Source organism: Cicer arietinum, chromosome 3 (assembly GCF_000331145.2).
Source record: "Cicer arietinum cultivar CDC Frontier isolate Library 1 chromosome 3, Cicar.CDCFrontier_v2.0, whole genome shotgun sequence".
Taxonomy (NCBI): Eukaryota; Viridiplantae; Streptophyta; class Magnoliopsida; order Fabales; family Fabaceae; genus Cicer; species Cicer arietinum.
Genome location: NC_021162.2, coordinates 60,200,463 through 60,219,392, shown reverse-complemented (window position 1 = coordinate 60,219,392; position 18,930 = coordinate 60,200,463). Strand labels below are relative to the sequence as shown.

General features: G+C 32.5%; 1 protein-coding gene across 2 annotated transcripts in view; it reads left to right on the top strand.

Moving 5' to 3' along the window:
• LOC101505309 (BEACH domain-containing protein C2) overlaps window positions 1–15,141 on the top strand; it is a 40,075-nt gene extending 24,934 nt beyond the window's left edge. The window contains exons 17-32 of one of the 2 annotated variants that reach the window (XM_004492597.4): window positions 3,555–3,706; window positions 4,151–4,220; window positions 4,645–4,728; window positions 4,938–4,994; window positions 5,085–5,153; window positions 5,240–5,326; window positions 5,425–5,541; window positions 6,853–7,002; window positions 7,165–7,249; window positions 7,339–7,459; window positions 7,673–7,769; window positions 8,911–9,024; window positions 11,307–11,673; window positions 12,918–13,696; window positions 14,026–14,148; window positions 14,617–15,141. In XM_004492597.4, the coding sequence (XP_004492654.1) occupies window positions 3,555–3,706; window positions 4,151–4,220; window positions 4,645–4,728; window positions 4,938–4,994; window positions 5,085–5,153; window positions 5,240–5,326; window positions 5,425–5,541; window positions 6,853–7,002; window positions 7,165–7,249; window positions 7,339–7,459; window positions 7,673–7,769; window positions 8,911–9,024; window positions 11,307–11,673; window positions 12,918–13,696; window positions 14,026–14,148; window positions 14,617–14,694 (2,550 nt within the window). In that variant the 3' untranslated portion in view covers window positions 14,695–15,141. Of the gene's footprint in view, window positions 1–3,554; window positions 3,707–4,150; window positions 4,221–4,644; window positions 4,729–4,937; window positions 4,995–5,084; window positions 5,154–5,239; window positions 5,327–5,424; window positions 5,542–6,852; window positions 7,003–7,164; window positions 7,250–7,338; window positions 7,460–7,672; window positions 7,770–8,905; window positions 9,025–11,306; window positions 11,674–12,917; window positions 13,697–14,025; window positions 14,149–14,616 lie in introns of those variants that run through there. The other variant, XR_012162207.1, reaches the window with a different exon arrangement.
• The last annotated feature ends 3,789 nt before the right edge of the window (window positions 15,142–18,930 follow it).

The window sequence follows — 18,930 nt, the reverse complement described above, 5'->3', positions numbered from 1 at the left end:
CATCAATCACTATAATGTCGTCCATATATACCAATAAGACTGTTACTCCCCATGACTCGAGTGTTTGATAAAGAGGGTATGACCTTCTTCGCTTTGTTTGAAGCTTAGACCCACCATGACTCTAGCAAACCTTCCAAAGCACGCTCATGATGATTGTTTAAGCCCATATAGAACCTTCTTTAGCTTACAAGCGGTGTTGGCAGCAATATTCTCACTGTATCTAGGGGATAAGTCCATATCTCTTCTTCTAGATCTCTATGGAAGAAGTCATTTTTTACATTGCAAGTTCCAACTGTAATTAGTCACTAGAGATATTATCACTCTGACGGTATTCATTTTTACAACCGGAGCAAATGTTTCCAAGTAATCCATCTATACGTTTGAGTAAATCCTTCAATTACCAACTTTGCCATGTACCTCTCAATAGACCTATCAGCCTTGTACTTTAAAGTGTATATCCACTTGCATCCTACAAGTTTCTTTCCATTTGGTAGAGGGGCCAAATCCCAAGTACCGTTCTTGTTCAGTGCTTCCATTTCCAAGTCTATGACTTGTTTCCATTTCCTGTCAGACAATGCTTCAGATAGGGAGGTAAGTATAGTGGTGGTGTTCAGGCTTATGAGGAAGGCTTTATGGGTAGGTGGGAATTGTTCAAAGCATAGGTAGTTGGGTAGAGGGTAGAGTGGCTTGTTGGTACATGTTCTAGTATTCTTCCTAAGTGAAATTGGGATATGGAGGTTATTATAAGTTGGTGGTGTGTTGAACTCTGATTCTAGTGCATGGGAAGATTCATAAATCGGATCACTAGAGTTTGAAGCATCAAAGGAAGTTTTCATGTAAAGTCAGATTGGACTCTTGGTGTGAATAGATTCAGGAATGACCTTTGTTCTTCTTGTATATACTAGATTCTTCCCATCTTACATCAACGCCATCATTTCCATCTTTCTCAGAATCAATTTCAATCTCAATTTCTGGTTCAAGAGTCATTTCAGGAAGTAGAAGAGACTCATCTTCCTTACTTATATTCTCCCCTGAAGATGAGTTTGACCAAAATAACTTTCTTGTTCATGGAAGGTGACATCGCGAGAGACAAATAATTTTTGGGATGGTGGATGATAGTATTTGTAGTCCTTTTGGGTGGAAGAGTACCCAATAGAGACACGTTTTAAGACTCTAGGATCAAGTTTGCCTCTATTATCACTTTGGATATGGACAAACGACGTACACCCAAATATTTTGGGAGTAAAATTACTAGAGCTGGACACATTAGGGTAGAACGAGGATAAGGCCTCCATTGGAGTTTTGAAGGCAAAGACACTAGAAGGTAAACAATTTATGAGGTATGAAACAGTTAATACAGCTTCTCCCCAAAATTTCTTAAGAACCTTATTTTGAAACAGTTAATACCACTTCTCCCCATTTTTCCTTTCAGCAATTCTATTTTGTTGGGGTGTTTTAACACACCATGACTCATGAATAATGCCCTCTTTTTGACAGAAATGATTAAGATCATGGTTAAATTAATCTTTAGCATTATCAAACCTAATCCTCTTAATACTTACTCCAAACTGATTTTTTTATAATGGAGAAGATCTGTAGAAACACAAATGTGACTTTAGAATTGTTTTAGTAAATACACTAAAGTAACCCGAGTACAATCATCAATAAAGGTTACAAACCAACATGCACCTTATATATTTGGAACATGCACCTTATGTATGAATTAAATAAAACCGAAAAGTACTTATTTTATTACTGTCAAGAATATATTTTGACAATTACTAATGAGAAAGGGTACACGCTTGTGTTTAGTAAGCTCATACACCTCACAATGTAGACTCTCTACATTAATTTCTTAAAAAACAAAGGAAATATTTGCTTAATGACTCTAAATGAACTGTGACCAAGGCGACAGTGGTGCAGAAGAACCTTTTCCCTAATGGTTTTTATTGATTCTAAAAAAAAGGAGTTATTGATGTTGAGTAACTTCAGAGCTAAGTTTTGTATGGAAATGAGACTAGTGGACAATTTAGAGATATAGAGAACATTTCTTAGGGTTATTGATGAATTTATTTGGACATCTTCTTGACCTACTTCAGTTATTTGATATTTTCTTGTTGCTAGGACAAAGTGAATAAGTGGAGAAATGTGTAGGTAAGAGTGTCATGTGGTCTGTGACTCTAGAATTCAGTATCCAAAATTGGTTAAAGGGTATATTTGAAGCATTAAGTCCAAAAGAAAATGGAAATGTACCTGAACAGGCTAAAGAACAAGTACCTGCAGGTTTTTCCAAACTAGTGAGTAAGGATCTCAACTTTTCTACCTCAACTTTCTTCACTAGTACTTGTAGCTATGTGTGCTTGACCTCCCTTTCTTCCCCACTCCTTGTCTCGGTTTTGAGAGCCCCACTTTCTACTAGGTGGTTTCCATTCAATTTCCTACATTTTTCACGAGTGTGGAGATGCTTGTTGCAATAGGTACACCACACTCCTTCACCTTTCTTCTCCACATAAGGTCCTCCTCCTTTCTTTTGGTCAACCATCATAGTTGAATTCTTCCCAGCTAGCATTGCTGAGCTTTCTACAAGTGAGACCGTCAATATTAGTCCCCTTCTACTTTCTTCACTCTTCACTCTAGCCACCACCTCATTAATTCCTGGTACTTTCTCCTTACTAAGGATTTGCACTCTAACTTGATCAAAATTAGAGTTGAGCCCCACCAAGAAATCGTAGACTCTATCCTGTTCATAAGTACTCCTTGAGTAATGCCGCATCTGCTGAACACTTGGCTTTTATAATTCTATAATGATCCAACTCCATCCACAAAGCTTTGAGATGATTTGCATACTTCGTAACAGTCTTGTTTCCTTGTTTAGCAGCCACAATTTTCACCTTTCATCATATATATATGGGCAGCATCTTTGGCTTTAGAATAAGTCTCTTCTGATGCCTTCCAAATCTTCTTCGCAGTGCTGAGAAACATGCAAGTGTCATTGATTTATGAGGTCATTACATCCCATAACCACGCCATGATCATAGAATCCTCTTTATCCCAACTCTTAAACTTGAGATCTGTTTCTTTGTGGGGTTCATCTGTTAAGTGTGCCACCATCCCTTTATCTTTAAAAAAAGTGCGCACAATTATGGTAAAATATAATTATTGAATTGAAATATGTTGACAATACATCAGATATATATACTAGGTTACTATACAACCAAATCTCTATTAGTACTCCTATATAACTAAATCCCTATTAGTATTCATATACAATCAAATCCCTATACTTGAGGGATATTTTTAATAATAAAACAGAAACAAATTTTGACAAATCCCATATCCCAAGGGATCCTGATCCAACCTTGGAAAAGATGATTGTTTCCGATAGTTTTACTCTGATTTAGATTGCATTACAATACACCATATAAATTTAATATCATATTATGTGCATTCTTTGTTCTCTTTCACCATCCCTTCCCAAACTTGATAATTTCAACAGTTTTCTTTTCTTCGGTATGATAGTTTCACTCATGCAAAGCACTATACTCTTGTTATAGGTAACCAGTAGGAGGATAAATTTTATAGTCGATAAAAATAGCAATGAGACCAGTGCCACAACAGATGGTCTGCAGTTCAGTTTTGAGGCAGGTAACCAAGAAAAGGATCGTAGCTGGTTAATGTCTTCTCTTCATCAAATCTATAGCCGGAGGTGAGCTCATTTTATTGATTGTATTACTGTCCATTCCATTCATTTGTTGTATTTTTGTGTTGTCATTTTGAGTATGGTAAGAGTGAGTCTACTCAGCGAATTGGCAGGACACGGGGATCGATTGATCAATATGAATCTTCAGAGTGGATGGTTGATCGCTGGCCCTTGTTATATGTTGGATGTGCATTGAACCATTGATGTAGTTGATATTAGTCTATGAGCTGTTTTAGTTTCATCTATAGTATTACGTACTGTAGTTTAGAGAGAATTTAATACTTGTCTCTTTTGAAGCACCATCTTCCGTTTTTTTGCTTAATTACATTAAATATTTGCGTCATTGTTTTTATTATTGTGCAAAGTTATTGTTTATATGCAATGTAAAAATTCTGAAAGAAAAAAAAAATACACACTATTAGTGGTTTAAAAGTCTTAGTTCCTTTGCAGATATCTCCTTAGAAGAAGTGCTCTGGAGCTATTTATGGTGGACCGTTCAAACTTCTTTTTTGACTTTGGGGTATAGTTTCTCGTATATCCCAGTTTCTTTCCCTCTATTTTTAAAGAAGAAAAAGTCCTTTTGGTTTTAGGATCATTCTCAATGCTGATATAATTCTGAACGCTTTACTGATGATTGATAAATCTTGTACACATAATCCTTTTCATCCTTAAAAGCTTAAGCTATTATTGGAGGCTCAAGAACAGTTTTATTTATGTTCCAAGAGCCTTTTGGTCTTGACGATTGGGTAATGCACAGGCCCATTGTACCTTGTGCTGAAATTTGATTTAAATCTGAAGAATGTATCTGACAAGGATTGATTCGTGACTGGTTGGTCTTAAATATGTAAAACGTGAAAGATCTACCCTAAACCCTAAACTATTAGGTGGAGATTTGATAATGGTTTTATGTCTCTCTTACATTTTCCCTGCCAATTCCTCTTTAGAGTAGTGAAGGACGAAGAAATGCATATCGATCAATTGTTCAAGCACGACCTCCCCATTTAAACAATATATATTTGGCTACTCAGGTAATACAGTTTCTCTGACTGTTTATTTGTTTTAATTTCTTTATATCCATGCTTACGATAAAAGTATATGTGATTATGTTTACAGCTTTTTATTTTGATGTTTTCTGCAATTTTACATTTGTGTTCATGTTATATTTTTTATTTTCTGGTATAGTTTTTAGGGTGTATGTTATGCTCAAAAACCTAAGGGAACTGCCTTGTTGTTGCAGAGACCTGATCAACTTTTGAAAAGAACTCAACTTATGGAGCGCTGGGCTAGGTGGGAGGTATGAGCCTTAATTAATGAAGAAAATAGTTTGTATTATAATAGCATATACATTTCTTACGTGTATGAGTTCTATACTTCCCTTGTGCAGATCAGCAATTTTGAATATCTAATGCAACTCAATACACTGGCTGGGCGTAGTTATAATGATATTACCCAGGTGCTCTCTCTCTCTCTCTTCCATGAAGTATTTTAGTCCTACCTTCATTTTTATTCATTAAATTTATTTTTACCTATTCTTGGCAGTATCCGGTGTTCCCCTGGATTCTTTCTGATTACAATTCAGAGAGCTTGGATATTTCTAATCCTTCTTCTTTTCGAGACCTTTCAAAGGTGTTATGTACCCCATTGCTTTAGTCAGATAAAATAAAAACGTGTATTAAATTTATATTTATATTTAAGTTTATAATTTAATCTTTTGATATGATCAGCCTGTTGGTGCACTGAACCCAGATCGTCTGAAAAGATTTCAAGAGAGATATGCCAGCTTCGATGATCCACTCATCCCTAAATTTCATTATGGATCACATTACTCAAGTGCAGGAACGGTGGGTCCCTCGTCTTTGTTAGGAGTCATTCTTGATCATTAATGTTTGTTAGCTTCTAGCTGATAGGTTCTTTTAGTATCTTCAATAGTGTTGGAGTCATTCTTGATAATTATAGTTTGTTAGCATTCTAGCTGATAGGTTCTTTTTGTTTCTTCAATGGTGTTGGAGTCATTCTTGATAATTATAGTTTGTTAGCATTCTAACTGATAGGTTCTTTTGGTTTCTTCAATGATGTTGAATCCTAGGCAGATAGTTTGCTTGCTGAGTTTCATTTGTCAAATCAATGCTGTGCTAGGTTACTAGGCCAGATTCAAGCAAGAGTCCACTTAGGTTTTTATTGTTTACTAAAAATTGTAGGTCAGCAAAGGCTGAAATTTTACAAAGAATTATCTATGGTTTCTCAAGCATATTGGGTTGATTGCATCATGCAACCAAATTGAAGGAATTTTTGTATATTATAGCCATGAAACGGTCTCTATTAAATGTTAAAATATGTTTATCCATCAATTCTTGTTAGGAGTCCCATGTGGATTGTGATGTGGCACAAACAGTGGTTATAAGTGGAGCCAATCCTCACCCCATGAGCTAGCTCTCGGGGTTGAGGTAGGCTCAAACCCAAAATCTAAGAAGAGACGGCAGCACAATTTCTTAGATGATTTGATCTGCAGCATTCTGTCCTTCCTTCCAACATTCTACAGGTCTCACCCAATGAGCTAGTTTTTGGGGGTTAAGACCAAACCCAAATTCTAAGAATTGTCATAAAAATTATTAAATAGGGTTTATATATATTTTTTTCAAAGAAAGGGAAAGTAGGTCTGATCCTATAAAGATATGTACTTGCTAATAATGGTTCCATAGGAATGGTAATGTTTAAGCAACTTAAATCCAGTTACTTACACATAAGTGGACTAAAGTTAAACAACTTAGCAAATACCATAAAAAAATTAGATTCAGTAAGGTTTATGGAATATATCAGGCCCAAAATGAAAAACTTATGCTTTCTTTTCTTCTTTTTTTTTTTTTGATTGGTGAATGTTAGTGTTTAATTTGGTAGTGGGGAGGGGGAAATGTTAGTAGCAGGGATTGAACCCCTGACCTCCTTCTCAATACTCCTTTGCTGCCTGTTCAGTTTCTTTTTGCGATGTCATTCAAGCCTCTCTTTTTGTGTATTGAAATTACTAGGACTTCTGATGCCTGATTTTTACTTTTTAATTTTTTCATTACAGAACAGCAAAATTGTTCAGTATATTTATGCTGTTGTATTTGGTTGCTGATTCTGCAATAACTAGTGTTTATTATCTTCTTTTATAGGTTTTGTATTATCTTGTTAGGGTTGAACCATTCACTACCCTTGCTATCCAACTACAAGGTGGAAAATTTGACCATGCAGATCGGATGTTTTCTGACATTTCTGGTACTTGGAATGGAGTTCTTGAGGACATGAGTGATGTGAAGGAATTGGTATGTATATTCCTTTAGAATAAATTGACTGGTTGATATGCCTTGATTAGCTTATTTCTTAATATTTTTAACAAGATTTAATACTTTTATTAATATTAAGTTCTTATCATGGTTTTCTTTAATTTATATCATTAGAAGTTTCTTTATTTTTACTTTTTTTAGGTTCCTGAGCTATTTTACCAACCTGAAGTCCTCACAAATGAAAATTCAATTGATTTTGGCACAACGCAATTGGGAGGAAAGCTTGGTATATTTATTGTGATTTTCTGCAGCAGTTTGACTTCATTGTATACTCCAATGCATATCATGGTTAATAGCTTATTTCTGCAATATCAGATACTGTAAAACTTCCTGCCTGGGCTGAAAATCCAATTGATTTTATTCATAAGCATCGGAAGGCACTGGAGAGTGAATACGTATCTTCTCATTTACATGAGTGGATTGACCTTATATTTGGGTAGGCTTCTAACTATTTTCAGTTTCACCCAGTTTTTAGGGTGTTGATGTTAACGCCCTCTCTGGACTGCTTCTTCTTGCCTTTTTAGTGTTTCCCCCTTTTTTTATAAGTTTGCTACGCCAATATATTTATAACTAATTTTATGAAATATGCATTTAATTATAGTTCCTTTGTATTGTACATCTTGTTACATTAATGAGTTGGACCACACAGGTATAAACAACGGGGCAAAGAAGCTGTTGCAGCAAATAATGTTTTCTTCTATATTACCTATGAAGGGACAGTGGATATTGATAAAATCTCTGACCCAGTATGTCTCCTTTCCTTCTCCATATTTTCAACTCAATTATTTATTTTGAATAAATGCGATCCCCTCAGAAAGCTCGTTAAAAAAATCATACATTCCTTAGTTTAGATTTTATGATTCCCTTCTTTACTGAAAGTGTTGAAGCACATGATAATTATTCTGAATCATAATTTATGTGTCTATCCTACTATGAGTCTATCAATAATGCAAGCAAACCATGTTCAGAAAAATATTTGGCCGTATTATCATCAATTCAAGTTGTACAGAAAGATGGTGAAAACTAAGGCAATTTTTTTTTAGTATATTACACCATTTTCTTGCGTTACAACAACCACCCCCACCACCAAAGCCTTTTCTCCTGAAGTGAGTTCTCTATTATGCTACCAAGTTCTCTAAATTTTGAAACTTTACCATAGTATTGTTATTATCTATTGAATGAGAAGAGAATATTGAGAGACATGTTGAAAAACCTGTGCGTTTCAACTACACAGCGAAAGTTCTTTATATAGACTATGAGTAATAAATACACATAATGATAGAAATACTTACAGATATTCTATTTATTAACATAATATTATTTTATTTTCAACATTATCTATGATTCTTATCTTTATCCTTGATCGATCTCCTTCTTTGGTCACCACTGCCAACTTCCAAAGGCCGTGGCTGTGTCTATGTTCCTGCATTCGAAACTGTTTTCTGGCCACCGTGAGCCACCCCCATAAAAGTAATTGCACAAGTCTATCGACTAAAACCATCGCCATCTGGCAGAGTGGTGGGATCTCCCTGTTTTCTCTACTTTGTATCGTTTTCTTTCATTTTCCTGACTATCTACTTTTATTATTCAACCCACAACATCCAACAAGTTGTTGCATGAGAAAGTCACTGCTTTACCATGTCATTAACCAATTCTCTCAAAATATAAACTATTAGATCAATATAGTTGAATGGTTTTATATTACATCTCTGATATATGCCATTAAAAAAATGTGGGAAATTTTATGGATAAATATGCAGAAACTTTATGCACCAGAACTTTATCTTAAAATGGATTTTTGGAAAACATCAACAAGGAACCCCCTTTGTTGAATTTTTTTCCGTGTTTATGTAACTTATTATTTTCTTTTGTACATGACAAGTAAAGGTTCAACAGCGTGCCACACAAGATCAAATTGCATATTTTGGACAAACACCATCCCAACTTTTGACTGTTCCCCACTTGAAGAAAATGCCACTAGCAGAAGTTCTGCATTTGCAGGTACCTGTCGATTCTTTTGGTTTGACAGCTTTTATTGATTAATTACATCTTGAGTTCTTGACTGAGCATGCATGTATGCTTGCACGTGCTCTCCCCCCTTCCCTTCTTCTCTTCTTGTTTTTTATCCTTCTGTTTTATTTGGCTTTATGTAACATCTGAAACTTTATATATAAAAGACATCAGGCTAATCCGTGAATTCACAATATATGGAAACTAAAGAAACTAGCTATATGACAACTACTCAAATAAATTAAAAAATATATACATGCCATATAAACTAGTTATATGACAGCACTCAAAGGAATTAATTCTCCATGAATGGGGCATATAAATGATGTGCATCCAGCTTGTTTCAAATTAGTTGAATCTGATGATCTCATAAAGACCTAGGGAAAATATATCACTGGGGTTTGCAAAACCCTATAGCAATTCTCTTAGAACTTTTATTCCTGTTAAAGTGCCAATCAATTTCTTCAATCTTGGCTCTTTCTTGGAAGAATGGATTCAATGCAATGTGCAGTGCAACTTGATTATCATAGCTTTGCCAATCTGTTTGAACTGCTCCATTCATGTCTCTTCCACAAAATCAAATACTCCCTCCGTCCCACAATGAGTGATAAAAAAAAATTGTTCCAAAATGAATGATCTTTTTCAATTTACAATGTAACATTAATTACTTTTTTCAATTGTACCCTCTAATTAATACTACATACACCACTTCTAATTCAATATTTTCCACTTTACATCAATGGTTATGGTGAATACATCAATACTTGATAAAGATATTTTAGTAAAGGTATTATTCTTTCTCTTTCATTTACACATTATACACTTTTTTTAATTTGTGTGAAATAGCCAATTGGGTCACTCGTTGTGGGAAGGAGGGAGTATTAAGGTAATGTCTCAACGCCTAATAAAAGTGAAGTTGATTTTTGTGTAGCATGATGTAGTGGCATATCCAGTAGACTCTCTTCACAGCCCTTTTCTTGAGTTTATTCAGCACGACTAGAACTAATTTTGTGTGATTTGTGGGGTCCAGCTCCTATGAGATCTTCCACGAAATAAACTGTCAAAATATGTTTCTGTTTAATAGCGCTCAAGTATAGGGATTCAGTTGAATAGGAGTACTAGTAGGGATTTAGTTGAATAGGAGTACTAGTAGGGATTCAGTTATATAGGAGTACTAATAGGGATTCAGTTTAGTTATATATGAGTAATTATAGGATTTGGTTGTTTAGTAATCTAGTATAAATATATCTGATGTATTACCAATATATTTCAAGTTTCAATAAATATAATTTTATTCTAATTCTTGACATAAACATTGCGTCTCGTATGTTGATGCATTTAGCCGTTACCTATGAAGCCCAGATACTTGATACGACACATCTGAAAGTTAAAGATGCGTTCTGACCTAGATACCTAAAAATAATTTTTTGAAAGTTATACATATTTTACATAATTGCATAAAATTTGTAAAGAGATTACTTTGATATTTCATATTACTATACATTATATAATCATGTATGCAAATGACGATCACAACTTCCAAAAAGATAATTGTGCTCATGACAAAAACACATACACATATTGTTCTCTTATTCATATAAAAAATATATTATTTTCCTTGTAAATATGTCACACATGTCTTTTTACCCTAACCAATGTCAAGATGTCACAAAATATGAGTAATCCTATTTTAAATAAGTCTTAACTCTATTTTATTGTTTACTATTCAGTTGTATAACCATCTGCGAATGGAGCATGTGCATCTCCCTCATTTTTTAGGATTTTTGACACTTTTAGTCTACAAAAGGGAAAAAATCTTCAAAATTGAGGGAACAAAACTGAAATTTGAATACAGTTTTGGAGATTCACAATACAGAAAGTTACTTTTCAGAAACATTTCCTTATCGGTTTCTCTCTCATATTCTCACCTCCAACAACTTCTTCCTTCACTTGACATTTATCACTATATCTACTTAGTAATCGTTTTGAGGAATATGTTTAAATTTTTGAGGTATTGGGCGATTTGGGACATGAGATCTAAATAAACATTTTTGTAAAACAGTATAAGTAGTAAATACTATTTGTTACTATTCATCTTTGAAATGTTGTGACTATTATTGTTCATGAAAGTGTTGATATGTTCAATAGTAGAATATATGCGAAAACAATATGAATCTGTGATGAGCCTCGCTTCAGTTATTTCATATTTGCTTCATTGTTGATTATATTTTTGTTGTTGATGCATAACAATGCATATATTCTTTTCATATCAGACAGTATTCCGCAACCCAAATGAAGTCAAACCCTATGCTGTTCCATCACCTGAGCGTTGCAATCTTCCTGCCGCTGCCATTCATGCATCTTCAGATACGGTTGTGGTTGTTGATATGAATGCACCAGCAGCGCATGTTGCACAACACAAGTGGCAACCTAATACACCTGATGGTCACGGCACTCCTTTCCTTTTTCAACATAGAAAGCCAACAACAGGCTCTGCTGGTGGTACACTTATGCGCATGTTCAAAGCACCGGCCACGACTGGTGAAGAGTGGCAATTCCCACAAGCTGTAGCATTTTCTGTCTCTGGAATTAGAAGCCAAGCTGTCGTTTCTATAACATGTGACAAAGAAATTATTACTGGTAAATCTAGAAGAACTGAAATTATTTGCATATGCTGTCTTTGTATTTATTTTAATTTTAATGGAAGAGTTCTTGTGATTAATTTGTTATACTCTTGCCTTGCAACATTGAAAATTAATTATCAATTATATTGAATCTCTCCTAGAAGTGTACCATAAGCATGAGATTTTCTAGAGGTTGTAATGTTTAATTATGTAGCACTTACTATTTCTTAGGAAAAAAAGAGAGATAGAAAACTGGATTTCGCAGGGCATTTAGGCACATGCAACATTTTTGTTCAATAGAAAAGGAAAATTCATAATTACAAGATGCAAGTACAAGAATGAGAAGGATACTATGACTTGGATATAAAAATCATTATCCTTCAACCCTTCTAAATATTTGTATTTAAATACCATAAAAAAAGCAGCTGAAACCACGACAACAGAGTAATCTTTTCAATTATATATGTTTTTAAACTTTAAACCCTAATTTCTAATTCAGTTCAACTGTGGAAGGCATTTTGGGAAATCTGCTCCATCATTATTAAATGAAGCTTTTACTCAACACCGAAATCATTAGACACAATGGTCATTTATTATCCAAAGTTATTATAATAAATAGGCACAGAGGAAACCATTTTCTGTAGTATGAGAGAACCCCTAAAGCTATATATTGCAAAACTTGTACTGAAATTTTTGCTCCAACGGTATCCAAGTTAGCTTATTTAAATCATCAACCAGATATTGAAAATTTACAATTATAGAAGCATTAGTAAATTAGAAAACAATTATTCACAATAAGAATAATTTGGTTTTTTACATTTCTTTTATTCTTAACCTTATTGTTTCAAAATCAATTGGTGTACCATTGCTGACTTAAATTGCAATGCAACCAAGGCCTTGGGTGTGTATGATTACTAAAACCTTTATACCGGGAAATCGTTTTTTTAATTATATTTTTGTCGTCTCTCTGTTGCATTGAAATTTAGAAACTTGCACTTCAACTAGTAGTAGTTACTTTCATTGCTGTGTATGTGGCATCTAATTTGAAATATTTACCTCTTATTGGTTAGGTGGTGTTGGAAAGTCCGCAGGATTCTTTCTTTTTTTATCTTAGTTCAGATTTTATTTTCTATTATTTTTTGTTATGTTTCCTAAAATCTTTCCTTTATTCAAGGAAGAGAATTGATTTTAATCTCTCCATATTAACAGTCCTTGACCAATGAATAAAACATGATAGCATTACCCTATTATTTTCTACAGGTGGGCATGCTGATAATAGTATTAGGCTAATATCATCCGATGGAGCTAAGACCTTAGAAACAGCTTATGGACATTGTGCTCCTGTAACTTGCCTTGGTCTTTCACCGGATAGTAACTACCTAGTGACAGGTTCACGAGATACAACAGTATTATTGTGGAGAATACATAGGGTTCTTGTGTCTCACTCAAATGTCGTATCGGAACATTCCACTGGTACAGGCGCACTCTCTCCAACCAGCAATAGTTCATCACACTTGATTGAAAAGAATCGGAGACGTCGTATTGAGGGTCCTATACAAGTACTTCGGGGGCACCGCAGTGAAATTATCAGTTGTTGTGTTAACTCAAATCTCGGAATAGTTGTATCTTGCTCCCATTCATCAGATGTTCTCTTGCATTCCATTAGACGGGGACGTTTAATTAGAAGATTGGATGGTGTGGAAGCCCATATTGTCTGTCTTTCATCTGAAGGGGTTGTCATGACTTGGAATGAATCACAACATACCCTTAGTACCTTCACTCTCAATGGTGCTCCAATTGCAAGAGCACAATTCTCCTTCTTTTGCAATATCAGCTGCATGCAAATTTCTGTTGATGGGATGAGTGCTTTGATTGGAATTAATTCTCTAGAAAATGGTAGAGCCTATAATAACAGTTCAAATTCACAGTTGAATAAGTCAGGTGTTGATTTTGATTCAGAATCAGAAGAAACTGACGAAAGCAATAGAACAGATCTTCCATCACCATCAATTTGCTTCCTGGATATGCACACTCTGGAGGTACAGGATTAAGATGTCAAAGATAGAAGTACCATTTTTCATTGATCTCACATTAAATTGCTAGATTATATTCCTCATTTTGTACACCATGAGAAAGCATTATATCAGAAAGAGCCAACGTTCCGCAAGATTTATTTCCTTTTCTATTGGGAAAATCATCGTATATGATTTTTGAAGATTTGAATTTTTAAATATAATAATTGAATTCTAATGAAACAAGGCGAATTTATCATACCTTATTAGTCAATATTTAGTCACTATTATTTTGTACTATTGTCTTTAGCAAACTATTCTTCAATACTAAACATTCTTCCATTCCATTTTTGTAGATATTTCATGTGTTAAAGCTGGGAGAAGGGCAGGATATCACCGCTCTGACTCTAAACCAGGATAACACAAATCTTTTGGTTTCAACTTTGGATAAACATTTGATAATATTCACTGATCCATCTGTAAGTTAAATCTTCCTCTTTTATTTTTGTGAGCTGGTAGAAGGAATAAACTTCATGTATTTCCTTTGCAGTCTGATTTCTTAAAATGAGTAAATAAAGTTTCACATTAATTGGAGTCCAAAAATTATCTATGTTGTTCAGCAAGTTTTCATATGTCTGTGTACCACCGAGACCGTGAGACCAACTGCAAAGAAATCAATGTATTCTGCTTTGTAATATTAAAAGTTGTGTGACTTCAACTTGTGTAGAATTTCCATTACTCTCTTTAAATCAATATCATATTTGATTTTGATATTTTAAGTTTTTAACAACAGGTTGCTCTCCTTGACGAGTTGTGAAATTTTTGTGCATGAAATGCATTTAAACTAAAATATTGTACCTCAAATCTCTCAATTAGGCCTTAAACATATTTTGTCCTGTTTCCTCTTTATTTTCCATGGTTATAAATACTCAACTTTTTTCTTGCAGTTAAGCTTGAAAGTGGTAGATCAAATGCTCAAGCTTGGTTGGGAAGGTAATGGGCTTCAGCCTCTTATAAAATCATAGCTTTTAGGTTATACATATATGGATTACAGATCATCTATACATAATGTCAATTAGGAAAGTTAGATTGAGGTTGTAACACTTGTTTGTAAGCATTTTGGTATGGTCCAGAGATGTCATGTGACACTTTCAATTGTTACCACCAGTGTTAGGTTCTTAGATTTAGTGGAGGGTTTTTTGCTCCTCCAGTTGTGTAACGATGTTGATATTGGACAAGCTTCTGAGTTCCTACTGAGGTTTGAGCCATTTTTGTCCCACAACTTTTTTTTAATTTTTTATTTGAGAATGAAAATACAGTAGCTATTCTTTCTTGTGAGGCTGCTGCTTTTCAGATGCTTAGAGCGATTAGATTTGGCTGAGGTTTGAGTGTTCAATATTTTGTCAGTGTAATGTAATGAATACGTTTCTGTGTTGTTTTCTGTAAAATAAAAAGATGTTTTTGTTGTTTTATCTATATTTACTTCTGTAATTAGAACCAACTCATGAATAAACATTGAAGATAAAAAATTACTTCTCAAAATCACATCAACAACCAAAGGTAACAATTAAATGATTTAGATATAAGACATTAAATGAGAATAAGTAATAAACTATTATTAGATATCTTATTTTGATTACTTATTTAAATTCATTAAATAGTTATACTAGTAGTTATTTTACATTAATCATTGTTTATTTAACTGACTTTATAAATCTATCTAACTTTTGATGTAATAAATGTTTTCAATTATCAATATTATTTAATTTATTTAAATCAATAACCATGGAAAATTAATTTGTATTATAGTATCATAATATATTTATTAATTCATGGAAGACTTGGACAAGTTTTTACCTTTCTAGATGAACTTGATCAAAGATTGGGAAGAAAAAAAAAATCAACGTTCATGCAATGCACGAGATCATATATCACCGGCTTCAAGATGTTTTGTTACCTCCGTAATTGTCAAAGTTTTAAAGTTTGTTAGATAAACAGATGATTTTTTTTGTTTTTTTGTTTTTTTGTTTACGGTTAAAATAGATGGATTGTTGCTAAGGCATAATTGTTGGTTTTACTATTTATTCTACCCTTATTTTGTTATGAGAGATCCAAGAAAATTTCTGTTTGGTCACACATTGGATCATTTGAAAGTTAGGAGGCATGGTATGCATCTCACGTGAAGAGGATGAAAGACCTAAATCAAAGAACGAGAGTATCCAAGATTTTCATCGTAAAAAAATAATTTTCCGTACACACCAAATTTCTGGTGATTTCTTTTAGTCTACTTATATTTAAAAATTCATTCTTTTTTTTAGTCTTAATTAACATTCTACAAAATTAAGATTTTTTACTTTTAATTGACATTCTAGTTTACATCTATAATTTCAAACTTTATTGGCATTTCAAATTTTATACATGTTAGCTTCTATTTATAATATAATAGTCAAACAAAAAATTCATATTATTTCGTTGATAAATTTTCAGAATTACAAATTCCTTTTAACCGATATTTTTTTCGGCATTTATTTTTTGAAATTTTTTAAGTTCGAAATGTATTAAACACGTTTTAGTGTGATATTAGATATCTTAATTTGGTTAATTAATTACATTAGTTTGTTAGTTAGTTACACTAATTAATAAGTTATTTTAAGTTAGTTAATTATTTGTGTAATTAACTATATAAGTTTAAGTAACCATTAATGTTATAAATTCTCTCTATTATAACTATCATTCAATTTACTTAAATAAAAAAATTTCATAAATCAATTCAACTAATTAATCAAACTAAGATATCTAATGACCATCATAGACCATTCAATACTTTTGAGTTTACAAATGGTCATAAACCATTCAATATAATACCTTGAGTTCATAAGATGTCAAAAATCATTCAATATCTTACCACCAAAACATTGGCTTATAAGGGTGTATTTGGTTGGAAGTAGATGAAGATGAGGGGAAGAGAGATAATACTTTGAAGTTTTTGTGTTTGATTTCATCTTTAGAGATGAGAGGGAGCTAAAATATCTCATATAACTCATTTTGCTCTCCCTCCATTTTGGAATGATTGAGAGGAAAAATGGGTACTTCATATAACTAAAAAACTATTAAACATCATTTCTATCCCCTTGAACCAAACACAAACCTAATAAATATTTCTCATCTCCCCTCCTTTGAACCAAGTATGTCTCCACTTCAGCTCTCTCATTCCCTCCCCTTCATAAAATCATTCTGCTCCATTCTATTGAACCAAGTAGATCATAAGTGATGCGTTTCATTTGTATATGTGATAGTCTAAATCCTTAACTATTTTCATTTAATTAAAGGATGGAATAAAAGAGTTTGCAAAGAGAGGATATAAGGTGGTTTAGTTCTTGAGATGGAAGAGTTATAGAGTTAAGTGATAAGAAGGTTGAAAGTTTTATTCCCACACACCACATTACCAATAATCTTTACTAACAAATTAACGTTTGCAATTATAAAAAATAAAAAAAAATGGAGGTAGAGAGAAGAGAGAGAGAAGATTGAGAAAGACTGAAGTGAAAGATTGCTCGACAAATTAACTGAGATTTGATTTTGAATTGGAACACTTAGTTTAGTTTGCTTCTAGTTTTCAAGACATAGTCTGGTTAACAAGCTCTTCTTTTGTTCTCAATTTTTCTAAACCAATTCAATTCCAAAGTGGTTCGATTGTGTGTGTCTTTTTCTCGGTCCTAATATTAAACCAGACCAATTTTTTAGATCTAAACTCGAAGAGAAATAAGTTCAATAAGAACGAAATAATATAAAGACAAGACTTAATTAGTATGAAGATAAGTCACCGAATAGTAATGTATAAGTATTTTTTAGTTTAAATATGTTTTTTGTTCTGGCAAATATATTTCGTTTTGTTTTTAGTCCCTTTCATTCTTTTTATTTGATTTATACATTTGCAAATTCTACCAAGTTTAAAAAAAGTCTTTTATGAATATTTTTTAGTAAAAAAATGGTAACATAGCTAATTTTGGAATGAAGTGGCAGATAGTAACCGTGTAATTGCTGTTGACTATACAATATTTAATATTTAAAATTAAAACTCATTTTATTAACTCATTTAATTAAAATTTTAAAATAAATTAATTAATTAATAAACCAATTAAATAATAAAAATTCAATAATGTTCATCTTCAACCCCAAATTTTTAATAAAAATTCAACAACTTTCATCTTCAACCCTAATTTCTTCATCTTCAAATCACAAATTCTCATATCTGAATCTAAACCCTAAAAATTCTAATCTCTTATTTTTCTTACATCACACCTATAATTGAAAATACATAAATTATATAAGAGAGAAGAAGATTGAAGAAAAACAGGCTACTTATTCCTCCAATATATTATTGCCTTAAAACGGTCATAAACTCAACTAAGCGCGTGTTCACGGTTGCCTTCGGTCGTTGTTCCTTCAACAATTCAAATACTTACATTTTTTAGGACTGGAATATAAAATATTTAGGAACTTTCTTATGAGTTTGATAAAAAAATAATGAAGTCAGTCACGATAGAAGCCGTCAAGAAGCAACACTTGAATGAAAACATAATAAAATAAAATAAAATAAAAAGCACATCACAAATAAATAGGAGAATTTATATTTGTTCCAAGTCATTGTACATTGTTACTTACTTCTTCACTATTCATGATAAGTAAATCCGATAATAAACTATATATTTCAATTATATGTGTCATACAAGAAAATGAGAGATTGTACTTTTGAGGATTTGGATTTAAATTTGAGAATTTACGATTTGAAGATGAAGAAATTAGGGTTGAAGATGAACGTTATTAAGTTTTTATTAAAAAAAATTGGGAATGAAGATGAAGATTATTGAATTTTTATTATTTAATTGGTTTATTAGTTAATTAATTTTAAGTTTTTAATTAAATGAGTTAATAACATAAATTTTAATTTTAAATATTAAATATTGTCTAGTCAACAACAATTACACCGTCACCAAGTACTACTTAATCTAAAATAAGTCATGTCACCATTTTTTTACTAAAAAATAATTCATAAATGATTTTTTTAAACTTGTTAGAATTTGCAATGATAGAAAAAAAATTATATGGACTACAATTAAAACAAAACACGTTTGCAAGAAACAAAAACATATTTAAATCATATTTTTTTTTGAAACAATATTAATCAACAAGTAAAAATAATCGATTAAAAAATTAATTTTTCTGTAATACTATAAAAAAATTGAGCATCAAATAATAAT